Source organism: Neopelma chrysocephalum, unplaced genomic scaffold (assembly GCF_003984885.1).
Source record: "Neopelma chrysocephalum unplaced genomic scaffold, ASM398488v2 Primary Assembly neopelma1_104, whole genome shotgun sequence".
In the NCBI taxonomy this organism is placed as follows: Eukaryota; Metazoa; Chordata; class Aves; order Passeriformes; family Pipridae; genus Neopelma; species Neopelma chrysocephalum.
Genome location: NW_020897768.1, coordinates 544,889 through 569,283, shown reverse-complemented (window position 1 = coordinate 569,283; position 24,395 = coordinate 544,889). Strand labels below are relative to the sequence as shown.

General features: G+C 37.0%; 1 protein-coding gene across 1 annotated transcript in view; it reads right to left on the bottom strand.

Moving 5' to 3' along the window:
* TINAG (tubulointerstitial nephritis antigen) overlaps positions 1 to 24,395 on the bottom strand; it is a 45,025-nt gene extending 20,630 nt beyond the window's left edge. The window contains exons 1-8 of the mRNA XM_027696025.1: positions 23,902 to 24,395; positions 19,289 to 19,352; positions 18,150 to 18,239; positions 16,981 to 17,095; positions 11,271 to 11,394; positions 8,953 to 9,103; positions 2,458 to 2,638; positions 1,957 to 2,002 (exon numbers count right to left, since the gene is read on the bottom strand). Of these exons, the coding sequence (XP_027551826.1) occupies positions 1,957 to 2,002; positions 2,458 to 2,638; positions 8,953 to 9,103; positions 11,271 to 11,394; positions 16,981 to 17,095; positions 18,150 to 18,239; positions 19,289 to 19,352; positions 23,902 to 24,271 (1,141 nt within the window). The 5' untranslated portion in view covers positions 24,272 to 24,395. The remainder of the gene's footprint in view (positions 1 to 1,956; positions 2,003 to 2,457; positions 2,639 to 8,952; positions 9,104 to 11,270; positions 11,395 to 16,980; positions 17,096 to 18,149; positions 18,240 to 19,288; positions 19,353 to 23,901) is intronic.

Genomic DNA, 24,395 nt, shown 5'->3' with positions numbered 1-24,395 from the left:
GATTTCTTAAAATAACTAGCATTTCATCATTTGCATCTGAAAATGCTAATTGCAGTTCCTGTGCCATATAAGACAATAACATATGTCAGAGAGAAATTGTCATTCTGACTTGAAAGCTGTATAATATAAAATTTTCAATTACATTTCTACACCTCCTGCTTCAAAATTATTAAAAAATATTTTTTCTTAACTTTGAATATACCCAAAAATCAAAGTCCATTAATCATTAAACAGTGTGACTGACATCATGATCTTTAAAGGGTTTTGAATGTTTTCCAGCTATTAAACATTACCTAGTACATTAGGTAAGATTGGCCCTAAGCAATTTGTAAGTTCTTGAAGAATGACAAGTGAATGAATAATGGAAAATCTCCTTCAGTATTTGAAGATCATTTGCAGAATGTTTTGGAAAAAAAAGTATGATATGGTTTTACAATTAGATTTATGCCCTGGTAGCATTTGTAATATGGGATGATAGAAGAGAGAATTCAGTGACAAACTATTGGGTAGCAACCGTGACTCATTTAAAAATCACATTATAGCCAAAAAAAAAAAAAAAAAGGAAAGTGATTTGACTCAGTGATGCATACTCTGAGTTATATGCTTTTATTTAGATCTTGATTTTTCCACCTACAGCATTACCTTAACCCAATACATGAAAAGCATTGACATTTCAAAAATTATATGAATTGTTGAGTGGTAAATCCTAACAAATGGCTGAATATCGATTATTTTATGTAGAAGACTTAGTACTAAGAGATTAATCCAGCAAACTGTGTATACACAGATTATGAATGCGATATTCAAGAGCTGTCTGAAATTCTATCTTGAGAATCTTAATTTTTTCATTTTCTTAAAAATAGCAGAAATTACTGTCCTTGCATCTAGATCAAATGCAGTGTGGGAAAGAATATATTCCTTCAGCAAACAAACTTGGACAGAACAAAAAAACGGCTGATGATGTTGATCTTGGTAAGTCTGAGCTTCAGATTAATTGCAGCTGCACACATAAAGAACTTAAAGAAGCCATTTCCATTCCATGCACCAAAATGAATTCAATCTAATAATCAAAACCATTTGAATTATAAATTGGAAATTATGATAAATCCTTTTATAATTAAAGGCAGTAGATGATATGCAGAAGTCCCCTGAATAAAATGCTTTGGTCCATCCAATGTAGGCGGACATCCTGCACTATGACCTTTCTCCATCACCCCAAGCCCCACATCCCTCAATCTCTCTAGTTACGCTGGCCTGAGGTGTGAGCAGGAACCTGCATTTTCACCTGCTGTCAGCACCATCCACTGCCACAAATGGACAGTATCCAGGGTAAACAGCTTTTTTGCAGCTCCTCACTCACTGCTGAAGTCTCTTTATTTCTGACCTCTAAGAGATCAGGGATCTTCATTGCAGAGTTCAGCAGAAAAAAAATCAAAACTCATAAGCCTCTACAATCAACAAGAGCATTCAGGCTCTGAAATAGGAAATCCTGGGGGTATTTCAGTACCGAATGACTTGCTGGAGGGCCCATATCCTGCAACATTACTATCAGAGGAGAGCAGGCCTCGTGGGTTGGCCTTAGCTTGTGGGGAAATCAGCCTCAGACATAGACAGCAGAGCTTGATTAACATTTAATTCCTTCTGCACAGCCACAAATTGCTATTTCACTGGTGACTGAAGGACTGTCATTGAAAAAAATCACATTTCCTGCACATAGATTTTGCACAAAGTTTTAACAAATCCAGCTTAAGGTCATTTCACTCTTTACAGACTCTGATGCAGTAGTACTGCCTTTAGGGCTACTACTTGCACGCCAAACGTACCTGTATGAACTACAGTGCATACGACTGGTTTCTTCACTGTGGCATGTAATTTGCATTTTCTAATATTTTGATAAAAGGTCATTCCATGGTCTAATTATTTCCATAACATTATCACCTTCCAAACTTACCATACCTTGCACTGGTCCTTTGTCCATGATTTCTTTCATTATATCAGTTTCCTGAGAGGAGGTGAGAGTAGCAGAAGAAAGGGCAAGGGAAGATAATACATTTATTAAATAAAATTAAAACTCATACTAATTTATCACTTTGTACTTATATAGAGTATAAATATACCATTTTACTTGTATTTCTGCTAGAGAATATTTGGTTTACCAAATGAACAAAACCTTCAGAAACATGTTTAAGAAGCACTAATGCACCATGATGACTGCAAACTTTTTTTTCTGTCTCTAATTTCTATAAGACCACAAAGTGTCAGCTTTAAAGAGATGATGTACAAGTGAGAAACTGTAAAGAATTTAAACTCTTATGAAAATACAAAGACAACATCAAGGAAAATTCACAGCTCTAGTCTTGAAGTAAAGTGAACATATTTTAATATGCTAGATAATATTGAATCCCCAAAGGAGTAAAATAAGTGAGACAGTAGGTGAACACCACGCCATGAACTTACTTTTGAGGAGACCCTGTAGTGAGAGGCACACCGGTATAACCGATTGGATTTTTCTAAAGCGTTGGGACATGGCCCATTCGTATAGTTTTTTCCATATTCGCTTGACACATAACAGTGATTTTCAGCTGTTGGCCCCAGGTGACTGTTCCAAAATGATGGATAACAAGCATAGGATACAACCCTGTCCAGATAGTAAAACAAAAAAAAAAAGTTGATAAGAAGCTTGCTTAAACATTTTTGCCATTTTATTTCAAGCTTTTAACTATTTTGCAACTGTCATATTTCAAGTAATATTCTTCAAAAGTGTGAATGACTCATATCTTCAACTGGCTGGCATTTCCTTCAGTTCATATACATGATATTTATGATTAAGTTTTAATTAGAGTAGTCCTCTCCCAACCCTTCTTCAAAGAGAGATAGGGCAGAAAAAGTGGCTTAGCACTTGACACCTGGTACATTCGTCTCATTAGTGATGCATGAAAGTTCATATGGAATAAGACCAAGAAGTTACCAGTGTTGTCAATGGGATTCATTTGGCAAAAATAGCTTGTGAAATGGGCATGGAATTCGGCTAGGTATTTCCAAAACAATGGGCTAGGTATTTCCAAAACAACGTACACATTTCTGCGTTAATGCCATGGAAGCTTATAAGAAGCTTTTTTTAAAGAGTAAAATTAAATAGTTCAATGAAGCAGAATATTTTAAAATAGGCAGTCCTATAAGAAGCATATGTATTTAAGTATCTCATCAATTATACTGAACTTTCTGAATCTGAGGAAAAGAAAATTATTTCTACACAATATGGAGTATAATTATGTTTGCCTGCATATACTTAGTTCTCAGGAGTTTTACAAGACAAGCCCATATGTGTTTCAGCTATTTTGAATAAGACATAGCATTTTCCCATTAGCATTTGGCAGTAGAAAAACTGATCCTGAGGAAAATGTCTTTTTCTCACCAAATCCTTTCTGTCCAAACTAGATCACATACATCGGGAAGCTTCAAAAATAATTCAGCTTAGATGAAAATGGATTATACACCTATGGTTGTAAGGTTACTAGGCTGTTATTGCTTAGGTCTTCAATCTGCTCACTGACAAACCCTTTTAATCCCTTCTGAATATCTGAAAGTGTTCTGGATTCATGGATTTTCAATGAAGAATGGGAAGTATTTAGGCCAAACACACAGAGGTTTTTATTACTCAGTTTTAACTTTTATTATGTTGTGTTTCTACTGCCGAGTAGAAGTAAATCTTTGGTTTATATATGTACACATCTATAAATATTTATAAAATGTATCTATCTCTATATACATAATTATTCTATTTAGCACTGATGATAGATTTCCAAAAGAAATACAGGATTGCTACCAAGTGCAATCAGGCCTGTAAGGCAGGTTAGACGAGCAAATACAGTCCTCAGAGCACAATCTAGCATAGATAGGGCAGGAGTAGGTGATGGCAGTCCAGTAAAAAGAAAGGTATGACACCTATTACTCAGGTGTACTTAGAGACACCTCAAAGGGAGACAACAGAGGGGAAATTAATTCCTGGGGTAGGGATTTTTTACCCCCTTCTTTCAGTTGGATTGTCCCAATGGACTTTTCACAGGTTCTGCATGGATGAGTCTTATTTCTATGTCAACAGAAGTGAAGCACCAAAAAATACAGTAGCACACTGGAGCTGTGTGGAAATCCAGACATGATTACTCATTCTGAACTAATAGTCACCTTTGCACCAACCATAAATTCTGCAGTTGTGAGTAACATAATTTAACAGCTTTTTGATGAAACATGAGTTTGTACGTGCTGAAGCACCAGCACAACAGTAAACATTAAAAATACTTCAAAGAGAAGACCTTGCTGGAAGACTCATAGAATCAAAACAGAAATAGATGTAAATACATTTATGTGCACAAATATAGATACACATATACAAAAATAATATTAGGAACAACCAGGATCCAAGGAGAAGTAGGAAAATTCTGTGTTACATTCATACATTCTTAGCAGAATTCACCTGAAGTCATGTTTATGTGTTCAATCTCATGAAAGGTTTTGTGTTTTTATTGCATTTTTATATTTGAAATGTGAGACAAAAAATAATCCAAAACACAAGACTATGTTATTAGCAAGTTGGCCAAAAAAAATAACAGTAATATCTTTCTCATACCCTGCAGCTGCTAAAAGCACAAGGTATAAATCAGACTAAAGTCTGATTAGAAGCAGTGTTTGCATCCAAGTGTATAACCTCTCTACCACCTGAAAATGAAATATTTCTTTCTCATTCTTGAAAAATATAACCTTTTAGTTTCCCTTAGTAGTTAAAATAGATGCTTTCAAAGAACATTGATTTCTCCAAAATTATGGTTTGTAACTAAAATATGTAAAATTAATAATAATTAGAAATAGAATACATATTTATTTTTTTATGAAGGACAACAGAGAGAAAGAGTGAGAGTTAAACAGTGTTTCAGTTCCACTTATAGCAGATTTCACTGTTAATCGAGTACTCAGTGATTCTGAAAAGTCAGGTTTCAGCACTAGCTTAAGCACATTGAGCTTTATGGAAGTCTTCTGCTCATTTCACTAGGGATAGTTTAGGCCAGCACTCAATTTTTCTGAACGTCTGTCAAAAACCTGAGACAATCACACTCCAGAAATCAGAACACTAGAAACTTTAAAACAGCATTGAAAGCCTGCTGTGGAAATTTACAAGCCCCCACAGAAAATCAATGGGTTTTCTCCCTATTGCAGGGTATGGAGATAACAAAAAGATGATTGCAATATAATGGTTCATAAAAATAAAAGTTACCTGAAAGTGTGAGGAAGTAAGCACTATTTAACAGGGCTCATTCAAAAGACACTTCATGCCATAAATTTCCATTTTTTTCATTGTCAGAGGTAAAGACTTATGCATTGGGGAGTTTAGCTACAAAAATTATTCAATTATCAGTCCAGTGAGTCAAAAAGTTTTGTTGTTGTTGTTGATATTACTTTCTCTTCTACATTGTCAGAGACAAAATATCGGGCTAGATGGACCCTTGCTCAGATCCAACATAGCTGTTCTTGTGTTCTTTCAGTATCTGTTCTCAAAGATATTTGCATGTTTCACTTAAGATGTTCATTTGTGTCTGGAACTGTTGGAACAGAATCTGAAATATCATTTGAACTTGAGGAAAGAAAATCAGGATATAGAAATGTTTATAAAAATACATAAGTAGAAATACTTTCTCATGTGGCATTTTGATGGCAAATCAATGATTGGGGATAAGAATGGGTAGCAGGCAAAGGTCTGTCATAGCACAGTGATGTACACGTTAGAGCTAGCTCCATGGGAAAAAAAAAAAAGCTTAATAAATTACTAAGAAAATAATCTTGTATTGTTGAGATTTATTGGAGATCTAGATAGTTTCCAGAAAAGTTCATAATGGGTCTCAAAACTCCCCTTCAGATTCTTTACTCAGACAGTCACCTGCAAAGAGGCTGGTGAATACCATAAGGCTGAGCCACAAGCAAGTCCTTGGGACTGTGGAGGTGAAAAGGCAGTTCACAGGTGTGCTATGGTGAGCTGAGGTGCTGTGGCTGTGTGATTCCAGGCTTATATCAATCACAAAGCCTATTCCTCACATCAATGTTACACTGCTGCTCAGTCAGGTCAATCTTCTTACTACTGCATTTACACCAGGACAAGCTCCTGCACTGGTACAGCTAGGTGGATAATGAAGTGGCTCATTTAGCCGCAGCCTGCCTTGCTTTCCATATAAAAATAAGCTAACTCTTTCATACTTCAACTGCCTCTGCAGAACAGGCTGTGTCATTAACTACAGTGCTTAAGGTAAAAATAATAATAATAATAATAATAATGGCCCATCTTCGCGAACGAAGATTTGGGGAAAGGTCTTTTACCTTTCCAGCCTGCGCAATGGATTTTTTAGGTGAGACACAGCCTGCGCTGAACTGAGCCCACCCTTTAATCCTAAGGTTCATCTGCCGGGGCCAAGCAAGCTTGGACAATGGCAGTGAGGTCCTCAGGACGTATTACTTGCTGATATAGGAAGAATCTTATTATTATGGCCTCATGGTGGTTATGTCCATAGAGGGATAACAGTCAGAGGGAATAGAAGACTAGGAGATTATCCTATTGCTGTATTCTTTACAGCTTTTCCTCTAAAAATAACTTGCTCTAACTTCACCTCTTCTTTTATCTACACCAGCAATTCTTGAGCTCCTGCCCTTAACAGGTAAGCAAACAGTCCAGTGAGAGAGAGTTGTAATTACTCTCCTAAGAGCATGAGCTACTGATTAAAAGGAGACTGTTCTTCTAGTTACAGAAGATTATTGCAGTTAAAAAGTGTTTACAGTTAAAATGTCAAGTTAGAACTTTCATTTCTCGTAAATGAAGCCTTTGCCTTTACCCCCATGAGGTGCTGGATAGAATTGCTCACCTAAAGGGTCTCCCGCTCAAACCCTAGATCAAAACTACTTTAGGGTTTAAACTCTGAGAGAGAAAGATCAAGCAGTGCTTGATATAAACTCTCCCCATATCAATATGAAATCTTTGTCAGATCAGAAATAGTTTGCTACACTTGCAGAAAGCAGAATGATTGCTTGTATACTGTGTCTATGTGAATGACAGGTCTTCATCTGGATCCCTAGGCCACCTTGTCAAGTAAGATGCATCTGACATTCTTTTGCTCTTGCTATGGTTGATTTGTTTGTTTGTTTTTTACTTAAATTAAAAGTCGACAGAGAGCACACCTGAGATCTCTCTGTCTGCCAGTTTCAGATATATTAAAGACAGCATAAAGGATGAGATTGCATGAAAATGAGAGAGGAAATTGATTTTGGTATAGAACAGAAAGGACAAAAAAATTCTGTTAATGTGAAAACCAGCAGGATTTAATTATATGGTATATAAAATGTGGTTCTTGAAATTCTCCTGGAAGCCATTTCCAGGCATACAAATTTTAAGGAGTTGAATGAGAAAAGACAATGCAGATTTACCATGACAGGCAGTGGTGAGATGATCTGACAATGATGAAATGACTGGTCCCGCGGAGAATAAGAAAAGCAGTAGCTATCATTTACCTTGCCTTTAGCAACATTTTCAGCATGGTTTCCTGTGGTGTACCTCTAGTTTATTGGATTAGATAAGTTGCTTACAAGGACAGTTGTGGACTGGCATGCTGAAAGGTCGACAGATCAAAATGACCGGTGTCTGTTTCCTAGTGGCATTCCTTAGGAGTTAACACAAAAGCAACAGTTTTGCATCTCTATTAACAATCTAGATAGTGGGATGTAAGGCACCCTTAGCAAGTTTGTGGAGAATGCAAAACTGGCGGTGAGTGATTAGTATGCACAACTGCCATTCATAGCTGTGTTAATAGGCTGAAGAAATGAGCTGATGGAAATATCAAAAAGTTCAACAAAACAGATGGCAAATCCTGCCTCTGAGCCAGAACTGCCCAGGTACTGGCAGGGTACTGCCTGTGTAGAAAGCTGTTTTACAGAGGACACGAGATACTGAGAAACAGAAAGTTGAATGTAGCTCAGCAGTGAGCCCTCTCACAAACATGGACGACCAATATTGGGCTGTATTATCAAGAACATAGCCAAGGCATTGTGAAAAATTATTATTCCCCTCAAATTACTACTCCACAGATAAAGTAATATGTTCACTTCTGTAATCCCCAGGAAAGACACTGATAAATGGAGCAAGTCCAGTGGAAGGCACTTAGGGGACTGGAACTGAGACAGCTGAGACAGTTGGACTTGTTCAGTCCAGAGAAGAGAAAGCTAAAAGAGGACCTAATTCCTGTCTTCAACTACATAAAGAGAGCTATTGATGAGACAGAGCAAAACTCTTGGAGATGCACGGTGAAAAGCAGAAAGGTACCAGTCACAAGTTGTACCAAAGAAAATGCTAATATAAGAAAAAAGTATTTGACCACGAGTGGTCAAACAGAGTGACCTGCTGCAGAAAAGGCTATAGATACTCCACCCTTGAAGATACTCAAAATGTGTTCAGGGACATGACCTGAACAGTCTGTTCTAATTTCATAGTCATGCTTTGAGCAGAACATTGGACCAGGTGACCTTCAAAAGTTCCAACCTAAATCATTCTGTGAGTCTATAAATGATTTTATGCCATTTTAAAAAGTCTCTAGTTCTCCGTGTGGCATTTGACAGCTGTTAACTTTGCTTAGTCTGACCTGAAGGAAGAAGGATCTAGGTATAGTCCTTGATAGAGTGTTGCATTCTGGAATAAACCTTGGGATGAGATGATTACAATTTGCTTCATAGAGAAAAAATATTTGATTCTTTTGAATACTCACAATGTGGTCTCATGCAGGTGGCTTACTCAAGGTTGTTTAACATGAGGATCCTGTATCCCAAGAACCACAGAATTTTGAGTCCACTTACAGTATTGTCTTATTGTAACTTAAGCAATTGTTTCAAGTTAAAATAATCCAAACAGCTAGATAAAATATTTACCCGTGTGTTTTCAGATATCTCCAAGCACCATCAATACTTCCACCATTACATCCATGTTGATTCCTGGTATCACAAGAGATCAAATTCTGAGCAGACAGGTTGTCTGTGATCTGACCCTTGGAATGAATTGCTATTCTATCTGCCGCAACACCTGTTTTGAAATAAATATTCTTTTATAAAAAACAAATAATTACTAACAACTTCACATTTGTCAATGTGGAAAAGGACTGAAATAAAATCCCAATATTTTCTACCTGTGCAGATACCTTCACTAAACAACAACAATATAGTCTGTATAGACTTTCAAGAGAGAGGATTGTGAAACTGCAAAGCATCATGAGCAACTTTGCTGTAATATTACAAATCTCTAGATTTACTGGTTATTGTAAAGTCCCACATATCTAAAATCAGACGAGATATTTACATAATTTAGTCTGATAGTCTCTATGATGTTTGTAAATGCACAGTCATATCCAGTTTTCTTCAGCAGAAGATGCAAATACTTCTCCACCTCTCTGCAGCTGAGTCTCCAAATCTCTTCACTTTCTTTTCCACCTTTCTTTTCTTTATTTGAGGGAGAGAAAAAAAAAGTAAAAATGAACAGTCCTTTGAAGAAGAAAATTCAAGACTGGAGATATCTATTGGTTTCATTAGAAAGAATATTTGGACATGTTCATATTAAAGTGTAAATGTAGTATTCTTTGTACTTCCCTTATCACACAAAATTCTTCTTCTGAGATAGACATCTTAGGACATCTTAGATGTCTGAATTCAATCAGATAGTCATAATTCTTAGTACTTATATATTTATGCACTGATTTAAAGGCAGCCTAGGTTAACTAAGTTATGGTTGAAACTAACCTACTTTCTTTATCGAATGATGATGAAACAACCATTAAGCCCCGATCCCAGTCATTACCTGTGATTAAATTATATTTTTGTTACTTTTAGCCCCTCATTTTTGAACCTGAAAATAAATTTTTTAAAAATATCTTGAAATCTAAGGCTCCATCAAAATCAACACTAACTGTGGTGAATTTTGGGCAAGACTTCAGAAAAGTGAATCTGCTCATGGCAGGTGACAATTGTGTTTTGTGCTTTTGTGAGCTGTCACATGGTAATGAATTTATTTTCATAGGTATAAGAGTCTTTTAGTGAATAGTTTTGGAATAGTTATAGAAATTACTCATGATAAGAAAAAATTATACAGTAGAGGTTTTCTATTCATTGTACAACAATTAATCTTGCGAAGAAAAATTGAAAATTGTTAGATGCAGCTAAACAACATGGGAAGGCATCTTATAATATTTAGCTTTGAAAATAATAATGTGAATTAAAATTAAAAGATTTGCTTATGAAAGGGAAAATTTAGACATAATATCTGGGAAGTCTTTCCCTCAGTGATCTCTGCACATCTCCGCAGTAATCTGTCAGTAGAGCTGTTAAAAGCTCTCTTGGTTTTCTCCGTTTAAAACTGCAGTGAACAGGACAGGGAAAAAAGTGTTTTCGGTCTGACTTTCATAGAGAGCTGGGGTTAGCTGGCCTAAATGCTCCTTTCCTTCTCTTACTGTTGTGGTTTAAAGAAGCACCAATGAGGACCCACTGGCCAAATTAAGTCATAAAGATTGATTGCATAATTTTTTTCTCTAGTTTTATATATCCCAATACACACTGAGATTTCTTGCAAGAAAAATGTACCCAGCTGATTTTTTAACTTCTTTGGTGAAAGTGACAATTGTGTCCAGTTTTCATAAAACCAGAGATTGTAGCATATGAGGTTGAATTGCATTACTGACATTGCTTACAGAATCTGAAAGATTGTTTTTTCCACAAATATCTGAGCAGTTTCAGGGCTTTCTTCTCATAAAATTTGAAAATATTGTACCCAATTTATTTGAGTAGCAAGGGTTGGACACTGTTAAATGCAGAAATATATAAATACATATAAAGAAATTGAAGCCTACCTGTTTTAAGATTTCAAATAAAGCATGTAGTTGCACAGACAAGGGATGCAGATTTTTTATGTTAAAAAAGTTACTCTACTAGTTACAATAAAGTGCATCAGTCAATTCATTTTCTACTTGCTATCACAAAAAAATTCTCCCTACGTTACGCAATCTTATGAAAATCAAACAAAGAGCTGCAGCTTAGATTGACTTTTTAAGAATTTGGGACAACATACAGGGAAAGTTGCAGCAATTTCAAATATTCCTACTTGCTAATAAAGAGTGAAAAGCAAGCTGAAATTGTTTAATTACTATTCACTTTACACATCTAACATCAGTGATACTTTTAAAGGGAGAAAATATTCATATTACTTGCGGTTGAAAAAGCCCAGGATGCTCCACAGTTTCGTTGATCCAAAGGATCATGAATCCACTCAGGCCACTCATAAGTGGCTGAAAAAATTGCAGGAAACTTTTCTTCTGGAAGTGACTTTCCCTAAAGCAAAATGTAGAAGATCTGAATATGCTTCAATTTATATTTTTATATTAAATTTTACAGTAATTTTGTTTATAAAATTCTAAATTTTTGAATTGAGGAAACCTAAAACCTTGACACCTATGGCTTCCTGAGCAACTCTGAGGTGTGTCTTTTACACAGGAGTTTTTCAATCTTCAGCACTTATTCTCACTACAGAACAAAAATCAGTGATTTTCCTTCTGCTTTGTAATCTGATGGAGAACAGATGAGAATTCATAGTCTACTCACTAAAGCCATTTGGCCAGCCATTTTTGGCACCTTCATCTCTCAGCCTTAATTTATGTCTACCTCCAAAGTCCTCCAAGCTTTGAATAAATATTTGCATATGCAAGAACCATCTGGTACAACTGCTAATAGTCTGCTCTGTGTTCAATGTATCAGAGCCATTGACCCATTTTTTCACCTGATGAAATTTATGGAATGATTGATTTTGCTGCGAAGGGAAATAGGAATGGCCAGAGAATTGCATTATTAGTCCATTCAAACAGTTTGTCTCAAAAAATTGTTGATAGCATCAATTCCAGAGGGAAATAAAATGCACAAAACACGATAATCTGTTCCTAAGCAAAACACTCACTGATGATTCTTTCTCATAAGCACAATGGCTTCTATCCTGTTCAAATTCCTTTATTATTTTACTTCAATTTACATATCTTCTAATTCTGTGTGTCCTTGCTGCACCATTTTTCTAAATTGCTTATGTGATTTATAAAACTACATACCTTTTACTAAGATGATTGAAACATTTGAGGCCAGCTCTTTCAAATTATTTCAGAACTCTTTGGGGAACCAAATTTTACCACTTTGCCTGTATCAAGATCACTTTGTTGCACTCACTGTGTAACGGCAGTGCCTCCATCCAGCTTCTACATCTGGATTTGCCACAGAAAACCCCCAGCTGAGAATTGGGTAAGGAAAAAGATGCTTGTACCTCAGGTACAATCAATCTGACATTAGATTGGGATACAGCCCCAAGAGGGCTTGATAAACCCCCACAGATTGATAAACCTGTGCTTATGCCCAGAGCCAGTGCTTCCAGGTTCACTAGGTTAGATGCAGGCTGTGAGTGCTGAATCCACTAAAGTATACTGCAAGCTGTCAGTCACTTCAGTGATTTTGAAAGTTTCACTTCCACCCATAACAAGCCAGCAATTTTTTAAACCTTGCTAAGATATTAATCTCAATAATTTGGTTAATACTTTCAAAAGTCTGCTTTTTAAGATGGTTTTATATACATGGGACTTGCAATATCCAATGGCACTCAGGAAGCAGCAGCTAACTTAAAGAATAACTTGGTAAATTATCATTATGTTCATTTTTAGCGAGCGGACGCAAGCTCAAGATTTACTTTGAAGATTAAACATGCAGGAGAAATCCCAGACAAATAGAATTTCATTTACATGATGAGACTATTCACTACCAACCAGTAAACAAGCAAAATTTGGTAAATGTTGTTTAGCACACTTATGTGGGCAATGGCTGCTTAAAATGCTACAAATGAGGCAGTTGAGAAAAGCAAAATTCTAAACAGATCTTCAGTCTGTGATAATGTGTTACTTTACATATTCCTGAACTACTGCCAATGTATTTATTAGCCTCGTGTTGTAAACCCCAGAACAAATCCCTCATTAACCCTCAGCCTTGTCATTTATAAATCCAGGACTGACCTGTAGCCAGAAACATTTGCTTTTTGTCTGAAAAATCGTTACCCTGATATTGAGAAGCGCTGCTGCTCTGTGACAAATATTAAGCCTAGACCACTGTTTCTCAAGGTACGCTCCATGGACCAGCATCAGACAGCACAAGGCAATCAGCAAAATGACTGGTGAACTATTTTTAAACATTCGTATGTACTCTCTGCAGTGAAGCCTAGCAGCCTGGCCAAAGCAGGCAGGTAAATGGACATAAAAGAGCACTTGAACTTCAACTATGACTTCTTCAGAAAAGTTAGATGACCTATCAGAGAAAAAAGGCCAAATATAACTGAATTTGCAAATGTGGAAATAGTTTTTCTGAGGGAAAGAATTTTATGTTTTTTCTTAAGGTAGGAAAAAGATTCCAGATATCACTTGCTTTGTGAAAACAAAATGGGAATGCATGACCTTCAGTTTGCAAGAGAAATACCACTGCTGAGGTCTTTAACTGAGAAAAGACATATATCAGTGGAACAGCTAGTATACTTTTTCTACTTTCACATTGCCTTTACAAGTTCTTTGATATGTAATGAAAAATGGTACCTTATTGTTGAATTATGTATTTCATTTTCTTCTAAGATGGCACTTAGGTGTTGCTGGGGTGTGCAGACCCCACCATTGCAATTCTTGCCAGGACGTGTACTGATAGAATACCATGAAACGTGTCACAGTGTGTTTTAAAGGTGTGGTGATGATTCTTGTGCTACATAGAACTTCAAGAATGATAACACTATCTCCTGCAGTGAAAATGCCTTCTCAGATTGAGGAGCTTCAGCTTTGTCAGGAATCAGAGTTTTAGTGGTGCATTTAGCTGTTGATCTATGTTCAGGTCTAACCGTATTCTGCAACAGAGAGTCCTCAGTTCAGATTAAGTTCTTGCTCTATATCGTTGTCTTTTAGGTATACTAAAGTGCCACCATATTAAACTTCCCTCCCAGCCATAAGCATCACCTTATTGAGCAGGTACAGTCTTTTGTTGATAGCAGAGCTTTTAAAAGCTCTATGAGGAACTTCAAGAAGCTTGTGTCTACTCTAAGATGAAATGTAGTTCTGTCCCACTGTTTAATTTGAATTAATGTTATGAAGTTGTATTTGCAGTTTGATACGACAGTCAAAGAAACAACTAAAAAGTCTCTATTACACATCCAAACTTTTCAACACTGCTGAGAACTAAGACTGGGCTGTAGATGTGAAGTTGTTAAGACACAAAGGCTGAACATTCTTAAATATTTTTTTTCATGCAGTTGAGTAAGGAACCCCTTCTACACAAAAATGCTTTTTTCAATGCTACCCCAAAAGACAGTAGAAAATAATCAGAACAACAGGCCCCTACATACCAGAAGCCATCTTTTTTTCCTTAAATAGTAGATCAGCAGCATGCTGAAGAAATGGATTTTATTTAAAGGGGGAAAAAAGTTGTATTTAACAAATGATAGCTATGGTTTTCTTTTTACATTAGCAGAGCTTCAAGCCTCAGACTCCTGAACACTAGTTGTAGCATTTTTATCAACTACGTATGGGATTTTGGGCAAATGACTTCCAGTTTTCTCACTTGCAAAATAGGAAAGGCAGTAATAATCCCAGAGAATGCATGAATATTTAATTAGTACCAGTTTATCCACAGTAAGTAACTAGTACTTTGGCCTGCAGATGAATTGGTACTCAACAGAGTCACTTAAAGGTCAAGCCATTAAGGCTTGGAAAGTGTCCCTGAAAAATATTAAAAAGTCATTATTTCTGAATTTCATTATTCATATCTCTTTTACTCCATTCTGAGTTGTCACCTAGTGACAGGCAAAGCTTAATAAAAACATTTTCACCCAAATTCGCTAATTTTTTATCACTTAGGACTTTGTAAATATGTTAGCATGCTTCACAAAATATCAGCGAAAGAAAATTATTCATGGAGGGAGAAGAAGGGTCAAGAGTCTCTGAAAATCTGATAAAATACTTGTCTTAAAAAATGCCTGGAAATGAACTGTATGGCTGCTGCTGTTTTGCCAGTTGGAAGAATCTATTGATGCACACCTGGTAAGCCCAATCCATGCTATGAAACTGTTGGATTGTGCAATGACAGTAGGTATGGAGCTGCCTATAAGTGAAGAAAACTGTAATTTTTGTATTTTGTTGTGCAATATTAAAATATGGCAAATTATAGGAAATTTCCTGAGGCAGCACAAGGAAACTAAAAATATTATGTTCTTCTAGAAAACCCTCTCCTAGAAGGGGACAAAATCAGGGAAATTTGGAGCTTCACAGTGTAATTTTGATCAAGCTGGCCAATCTGGGTCCCAGCCCAATGCCTCGCCACACTGGTGCAGGGAGCTGACATTGTGTGTGACAAAGAATGAGTCTGCTTCAAGAAAAAGGGTTAAAATTGCTAAAACTATTGCAGAGGCCATACCCTTCTTTCCCAACTTCCCTGCCAATTAGTAGCTCTGCACTGCTGTCCTCACATGGCCTTCCATGATGTGGAACACTTCTGCCACAACATGTATACAAGGATCAACAATTGAGTTTTAATAGATAATTAAATGGCATTACTTGTCTGAACTATATAGAAGCCAAAGACAAAAACCTGTTTATACTTGCAATTTTTCTAATTTCACTATGGTGAGCCAGTTAGTTTTTCTTTTTATGGTCTGTGATTTCCATAAATTGTTGTGGCAGTAGATCTGCAGTATAACAAAAACTGTTGTTTAAACATGTGTCAAAATGGCTCTTTGCTAACTCATGCTTTCTTCTTCCCAAGACCCCCCACGGCAGTTGTTATCTCTGTCTCAGGAATGTCCTGAGAAGATATCAAGAAGTCTTCTCATTGGACCTTTTTAACCCCTTCCTATTAGTTGTTAACCCTTTCCTGCGACTGGTGTTCATGTAAGACCCTGAACCTGTAATTGGTCACTCTGTGAATCCTCCTAGGACCTATATATGTAACCACCCCAACAATAAATCTCTCTCTTGCCTCCTCTCCAAGTCCCGTGTGCTGTCTCTGTGGCTGCCATGGGACCGCGTGGGTGGGGGGAGGGGGGAGCACCTCTCCCCTCCAGCATCCGGACCTGAAGAAACCCCTGATGCTGGAGTTTACCCCTCCCTATCCACCTTAAATCGTCGGAAATGGCACCCCACAATGGGAGGAGAGCCAGAAATGGTACCCCAGATGGGAGGAGAGCCAGATTTCCATAAATTGTGTCTTCCAAAAAAGAAATGAACTGGTCCAAAGTATTGAAAAATCCGCTCTGGATTCAATAACTTGCATTTTTTCTTAAAATGCTTAACCTACCTACATAACTTAAAGTATATTTTCTTTGCTTCAGAACTAATTTAAGCATAAATAAATGATAGGAAATTTAATTTAGCTGTCATGAAAATGACCATGGCAAAAAGGTTTAAAAAGTTGGTAGCAGAGAATCACTTCATTTTGCCACGATTCCCATAATTTTTCTTTACAGTTGTTCAAAACCCAAAAAAAGTTTTCACAGCTTCTGTCAAAGATTGCTGTTTAGTCTTAGCTGTTAGCCTTAATGAACTATGCCCAGATACACTTTTTTATGGTTACAGCTAAGTGTTCAATTATTAGCAAATGGAGAGGATAGTATGGAGCCATCTTAAAGTGAACTACAACGATAAATTAATATTGGTGCAGAGCTTCATAGTGGTTAGTATTTGCTTTTGCTCCTCCTTTTTCAATTTTCATCAATAGGGCCAGACACTCTATGACTTGTAGAACTATTCTGGGAACTACAACATGGGAGCATTTCATGTCAAAACCCTGAATCATACTTTTATAATCATCCACATTTATTTTCCCTTGTGATAAAGTTATTAGAAAAGTATACATGACACTTACTGGAGCTTCTCTCATATTCAGCAAAGAATGAGATGGAGGAAAGGTACCCAGGCGCTTTCTGAAACCTTCTTCCACTGTCATTCCCCAGAACTGACTGTAGTTCTCAGCTTTCCATCTTCCTCATAGATAAAAACCAAACAAATAAATCCCACATTAGAGATATCATTCAAATTAATACATTGCTCCTTTATAATAGTACAACTAACAAAAACATCCATTTGGAACACTATGAAATTTTTTATTGGATAAGAGCTGAGTCACAGGGGAGAGCATTCTCTTCTATCATGCTTGTGTATGAAGAACAAGGAGATGGGATTCATCTTGACCAAAGGAGAAGCCTCATTGCTCTTGGTCTCCCTGTAGTCAGTGAAAATGCAAGCACTTGGAGAAGTTGAGTCATATCTCAGGTAGGCAAACCTCACTGCTCAACACTAACAACAAAGAGGTTAAGGGCACCAGGTGCCTTACTTAGGTGTTTATCCTAATCCGGTTGGTTTGAATGTCTCCCACAAAGCACAAACTGTTTCAGCACTCATCACAGTTTGAAATCTGGGCAAGGCTTCATTGTTGAATTTAGCACCTCAGATCATAGGGAGCCAATCCCTGTATCTCTGTCTGTAAACAGTCAGCAGACTCCCAAGGCACAGATCCAATACTGGAGTGTCCCTAATCCCTGTGCGCTAGCTAGGAGAAATGAGACTTTTAGCAAGAAAAACAAGCCCCACAAAGTTCTGATATCTTGATCCTCTCCGGGCCTATTTTCTCCTCTTCCAATGCTACCTAGAGTCCTGTTACATAGAATAATGCTCTTAAGGGAGGAGAAAAAATGACTTTATATATCTATCCCAAGTAATAAATAAATTGAAGAATAAGGGAAGATGGCGTAAATTGTGCTTTGAGAGAAAAAAAATGTTCTAAGTCCGGAGAATGTTTAGATAGATGTTTACAATCATTCTTACCAGCATAAGACTTTCAGTATCTTTCCATTTAAAACTCTATAATCTGCTAGTTATTTGGGAAAGTTTCAGAAATGTGCACTTACTGTCAAATTACTGTAATGTTACTGGAGAAGGAAAGGGCAGGGAGGATTGCATAACTTGTAATTTGCACATACATACAGTGAGTAATACAGTGATTTATAACAAACCTTAAAATAAAAGGGTTCTCACCCATAATCTCCAGAATTGATGCCCTGAATTAAGTCTTGGCGAACAAGGCATACATCTGCTGAACATTTCCAGAGACTGTTGAAACATTTGCTGAAAGGACAAGAATATCATTGAGCAAAAAATGAATTGTCAAAAGTGAAATGTGCACTTTAGCAGCAGAAGGGAGATAGATAAAAAAAAGTGCAAGCAATATAATTGTCACATAGTATTTATGAAAACATAATGCCACTTCTTCCTGCTTCATTACCTAATGAATCCTAATTGGAACAAGGTGGGAAAGTTTACAGCTTGTGGAAAAGGTCATATTTGAAAAATATTGCATCCTTCTTTGTGAGACAAAACTGGGGGAAAAAGGCAACATCCTGTATCGTTGATGTTGAATTCCTCAAAATTGAGATATTATGAGGAAGTTTCACTCTGGAAACCCAGAAAGGGGCCATGATGCCATAGACACCTTGCTCCAAGGACCCTGGGCTAAAGTCAGGACAGTGGGAGCCCCAGCTCTGTTTGGGTGCTGCTGGAGCCCCTTGGGATGCCCTGGGACTAGAGGTGCAGGGCTGGTTTTTGAAAAGGCAAAGCAGGGAGGCAGCTCAGGCAACTGACTGCCACAGCTGGCAGCTGAGCTCCCCTGCCTGCACTGTCTGCTCCTGTCCCAAGACAAAGAAAGGGATGTAGGAAAGTTCACCTCTTTCCTACATAATTATACATATATATATATATCCTTCCCTTATGAAATAATGTAAGGTCTCATTACCCATGAAAAAAAAAAGCAAAGCACCGGAGGAAGAATCCCACAAACTTTAATGATTCTTGTCTTGTGTGAATTCAGGTCAACGCCAGGTCTAGCCTGAAACCATTTTGACTCAGGTTTGACTGAGCAGGAATAGAATTAGGCTAGTGAGGAGGAGATTTTAATAGTCGAATATTCATATCTTGATTAGAAAGCCTGGTTTCCCTCTTGCCATTCTTCTAAGTTGGCTGTAATTTACTTTCACAAAACCTTAATATTTAGCACTGCTCTTCCGGCCATTTTGATTTGATTACATCTTTAATGTGAATTTAAGGATGCTCTCTACCTTAATTCCTGTTTCATGACATATGCTAGATAAAATTCAATTTGCTGTTCTCTGAAACATTACCAGGAATTGCAGTTGTCTTTAATTATTGTTCCTTCTCCGTAATATCGGCCGTCTTTATAACAACCTGCCAACATAACATGTAGATGAGTAAAAATGACATAAAAATAATATTTGAAGTGAATTACTCAAAAATCTTGCTACTATTGAATTAATTCGTTATATGTAATATGCTTGAGTTATTTAGTTGAAAGTCGGCAATATCTATTTCCAGTTTCTTCCAAGTAATGAAGGCAGTTTAATGTATTTGAATTTTTTACCAAATACATTATCATTCATAATAAATAAAATCAGCATCAGATTCAAAACACCCTCTGAAAAATATACTATCTTACATGTAAATAAAAAAAATAATTCTTCACATAAAGTTATTTTCCAGTAATAAAAAGAAAATATTTCTAATAAAAATTATTTTTTATTTGGCAACTGAAGTAGAAATAAGTTTTTCCAGTATAGAATTTAAAAACTTAGTGAATATTCCAAACCTATTATATTTTTTTCCTTGCCAGAATAACTCCTCTTTGAAAAACAGCGAGATCAATTATATTTCAAGGCAAATGTATGTTTCACACACTCTCCAAAACCCATTATAAAACCTAAACTGAATGATGATTTTTCCAAACAAATACATCCCTTCTATTTCTTTTCTTTGATAACACTTCACTGAGAAAAGTTTTTGTGTGTGTTTTAAGATCTTCCACATAAACTGTTTCGATCAGTGCATTTGATTATAAAGTTTCAGTAAAAGAAAGATTCAGAATGCCTTCAGAAGGCTTTAGATTGAGTCAATAACAAACATTATACATTTATCTCATGGGTCTTTGTTTTCCAGTCCGTTCTGAGATGTGAGCCTACAGAGATCATGTTCCCTTCCCCACTGGGAGGGATTGGAGTCAGAACCCCCAAGTTCTCCTTTCTTCTCCATTTTCAAGAAGTTTAAACTGTAACATACTGTTGACTTACAACTTTGCATAATATCATGCTTTTTTTCCCACCACAAGTGTAAGGAAGGCCATCGCCTTCTCATGGCAAGGGCTGGAATTTGTCTGCCCAGACATACACGTGTTTGCTTCACTGGCAGGAGACAAATAAGCACTCTAAACCCCACTAAATTTTATAACAATGTGCAGAAGTAGACTAAGGTATGGCCAGTCTTCACGAACGAAGATTTTTGGGAAAGGTCTTTTACTTTTCAAGCCTGCGCAATGGATTTTTTAGGTGAGACACAGCATGCGCTGAACTGAGCCCAGCCTTTAATCCTAAGGTTCATCTGCCGGGGCCAAGCAAGCTTGGACAATGGCAGTGAGGTCCTCAGGACGTAGGTTTGTTTAGAGTGACCTTCTCATAGATGGATGGCCTTACAGGGCTGATGAGCTCCATCTGTCTGGGGGAGTATCCCTGACCGGGAATCGAACCCAGGCCGCGGTGGCAAGAGCGCCGCATCCTAACCACTAGACCACCAGGAGTCCCCAGAAGTAGACTAGAGTTGATGAATTAACTCTAAGTGTCTTTCTTTCTCTATTGGTCATTCGGCAGGCTACGGTAGCTAGCACAGATATAGGTGAAATAAATCCCACCTAAGCAGTCTGAGGCCCAAAGTGTCTGCTCTAATTCAACTTCAGCTAAGGTCTGAGATATTTTTCAGAGAATACTCAAAGCAAGTTATCGAAGTTCAGTTTGTCACAGTCTGCCACAAAGTCAGCATTAGACAGTAGCTGGACGGAGGCCTCAAGCAAGATATTTCCAAAATACAGAGGGAAGGAAATATTGATGCAGCATCTGAGTGACAAGACAGAGCCTCACTAGAGCTCTGCTGGCAGTGCTCACTGCTAACGCCCAAGATAAGATGCAAACCTGGACTAGTACAGAAGCAGCTTTCTAATGATGTATGCTTAGGGAATTGAAGATTAACACCATGAGTTTCTTTAGCCTAGTCAAATTAATATTTAGAAGGCCAGGAGTGCTGCTTGCAGCAGCAGTGACAGAGAGCAGAGATATCTAAGCTAAAAGACACATGAGAACACAATGAGATTGTCTGGTCCTGAATATTTTATTTTGGAATATTAATATATTAAGTGGGAAATTAATTAATTTGAATATAGTGTAATGACTTTGTAAATAGGTTTTTATGATGTGAAAATCATGATTGAAAAGAAGAGCATTTGATTAATGGTGACTTCCTTCCCAGTCCAGCATTCTGATAGCATTACGGCTCTTACTACATTTGCCTCCAATATTGATCTGAGCACTTCTGTCAGGGAAATGTCTTCAGGTTTACTCCCTCAAAGGCCAGATCCTGACTTTCACATTAAAGTGATCAGCAAACTCTCTGGATGTCACTTTTACATCATTGACAGGGTGAGTCCCAGTGTGTGGATTCTGACAAAGTAACTAACAAATACAGTCCAGAGATAAAACTTAAACAGTTCTTCTAACAATAAAATACTACTAATAAAAAAATCCCGAACTTCTCTTTGGTACCTAAGGCAGGAATGTGCACTTTATTCTGAAACTACACACAAAAACCACTGAACACTGGACTCACAAGGGCAAAGTCAAAGCAGTTCTACATAATTAAATCAAGACCGGCCCTCAGCATGGTGCATGACCATGGAAGAAGTCACAGCGTAGCTTGTTTCTACTGTACACCAAGTTAGTGAATATGCGGGGATCCAGAAACAAAGCACTGAGCAATTTTATTGCTGTACACTCCAGCCCATGTAAAATGCTTTAGTTTATTGTTTTGTTTAAAGAAATATTACTCAGGAAGCTCTGAAAGCAAAACCACAGGCAACCAAAAGATCAGAATCTTCCAGATAAAAAGTACTTTGGCATATATGGTCTTCAGGCGCTTAAATAATTCTTAGCCTAAGGCAGATGTGTAGTGTCAGTTGCTAAAAGTCAGCTAATATACGTTTATCATTTCTAAATAAGTTTCCTAATTTGCTTAGTCTTCAGGCATTCAGTCCTTTTTGTTTCTCCTTTTTTTTTTCCAATTTCTCAGACATTCCTGTTCAAGAAAATTCCTTTAGAGTTGGTTTTGTCTGTTGCTTTTTATCTTGCTGTATTTTGGCTTTATTATTCTCCTTTTACCCTCTAAATTACATATATAATAAATATCCAATAAACAGATTTAAAAAAACGCAGACTTTCTATAGCTTTACACATCAGAAAAACAGGATTTTTTCTGAGACAACATATAAAATAATGATATAACATCATCTATAGGACAAATAAAGGTGATTGAATAGAATAAATATAATTGTTACCTCTGGCAGGTATGTACAGCCCAGGAGTTACAAAACAGTGAACACAAATGCAAAAAATTGGACTAGGAAAGCAGTAAAAATATTACCCCTCACCTATTGCCTTATCTAAACTTTCTATTACACTTCTACCTTTGAGAGGTAGACTTAAGGCAGTGCCCAAATAGCAAACTGCTGCAGGTTGTATAGTGATCAATTCCATGAGACAGTTTGCCAAAGGAGACTTGCAGGCTGTCAACTCTGGAGCAGAAATGCAGCTACGTATTTATGTAGAGCTTATGACAACAACCCCATGATCTGTTAGAAATAATATACACAACTGCATGAAATAAATAAAACAAATGTCTTAATTTACATAGAATCACATAACATTCTTTTAGATGGTTAGAAACACTTTGGAAAATCAAATTTGTTTTACAGCATTTCTGTCACTCCCACTTATCACATTTTGGCTGCAGATTTATGCCTGGCTAAGAGCACAGCCTCTTGAAGAATGCTGGAATGCAAGCAGCAAAATTATTGCAAAGAAATAGTTAATTTTAAAATGTCATGGTAGTATTTTTGTTGATTTTAGACTTCTGAAGCTTTGGTACGTTTTCAGCCAGATTTGGTCTACTGACAGTAAGAAGCTATATAGTCTTAAAATTCACAATACTAGATTTTGCTCATCAGCAGAGATTTGGCCCATGCAGGAGCCAAGGAAGGACCAGTTGTTTGCAGATCATGTTTTTGCAATCTCTAGTTCTAAAAAAAGTTAGATTCAGGGTAGTGCCAGAGGAACTCATAGTGCAAACTAACTAGTAAGGAAATAAAGTATGTCAGAAATCCTTATTCTAACCATATCCCTTCAACTATTCCTTCACCTGAGCTGTTGCAGGAAAAATAATGTCCTACAGGAAAGCTACATTGGATCAAAACCATTACAGAATCCCTCAGAGCAGTATCATTCAGGATAACCCTCAGTTTTCTTGACAATTTATTTGTACTGATGGATACAAATATTTAGACCTTGCTGTTAATGTCATTTTAATCTGTGAAGCTCTATTGGAGTTGTTGAGATCACACTAATTTAGACCCAATGAGGTTATTCTCTGAGAAGTTTCAAGGAAAGCAGAGGTTCTGCCCAAGAGAAATATAATGAAACCAATGCTAAAAATATGTCCCTAGAGACAAAGAAGTAACAGCAAGCACAATTATTAGTCCAGTTTCATACTTCAGCATCATTGTCCACTATGTCTTTAGTCATAATTTCAGGATATATACAATCTAAAGATTAATCAGAAATTCTACTTCCATGTATATTTTCATCGTGATGCACTAAAGCCAACTGAGTATTTTCTTTCTACCTACCTGATGCTGGAGGTGGCCAAGGCTCATCTGACCTGGTGGGCTCAACAGGGTGGTCACAAACGTCCCAATAGTCAGCACAACAGTCTACAGGGCCAGGAGAACCTGACGTACAGTACTGGTCACAGTAACATATAGCTGCTTTGGAGATGATATTAAAGCTGCAGTCATCATCTCTTCCTGTGCAACAGCCTCGTACCATGCAGGACCTTCCCTGATACAGATTCCTTTTAGTCCTGTTCCACTTCGCAAAGCCGCTGTCTTCTACAGAGTAAAGTCCTCCAGGAAAACTTCTTTTAGAATCAAGCTGCTTTGCCATAGAAACTTCACTTGCAATGCAATATAAGAGCAATATCTGAATTTTGAGCCACATTCTTGTGCTTCTAGCAGTCTTTTTTGAGGCTCGTTGTCCTTCACTTTATAATCAAATATTCATTCACTGTAGTGTAGTACCTTCAGTTACCAATCAGAAAAAAATCTGAACAGAAAGCTGCAGA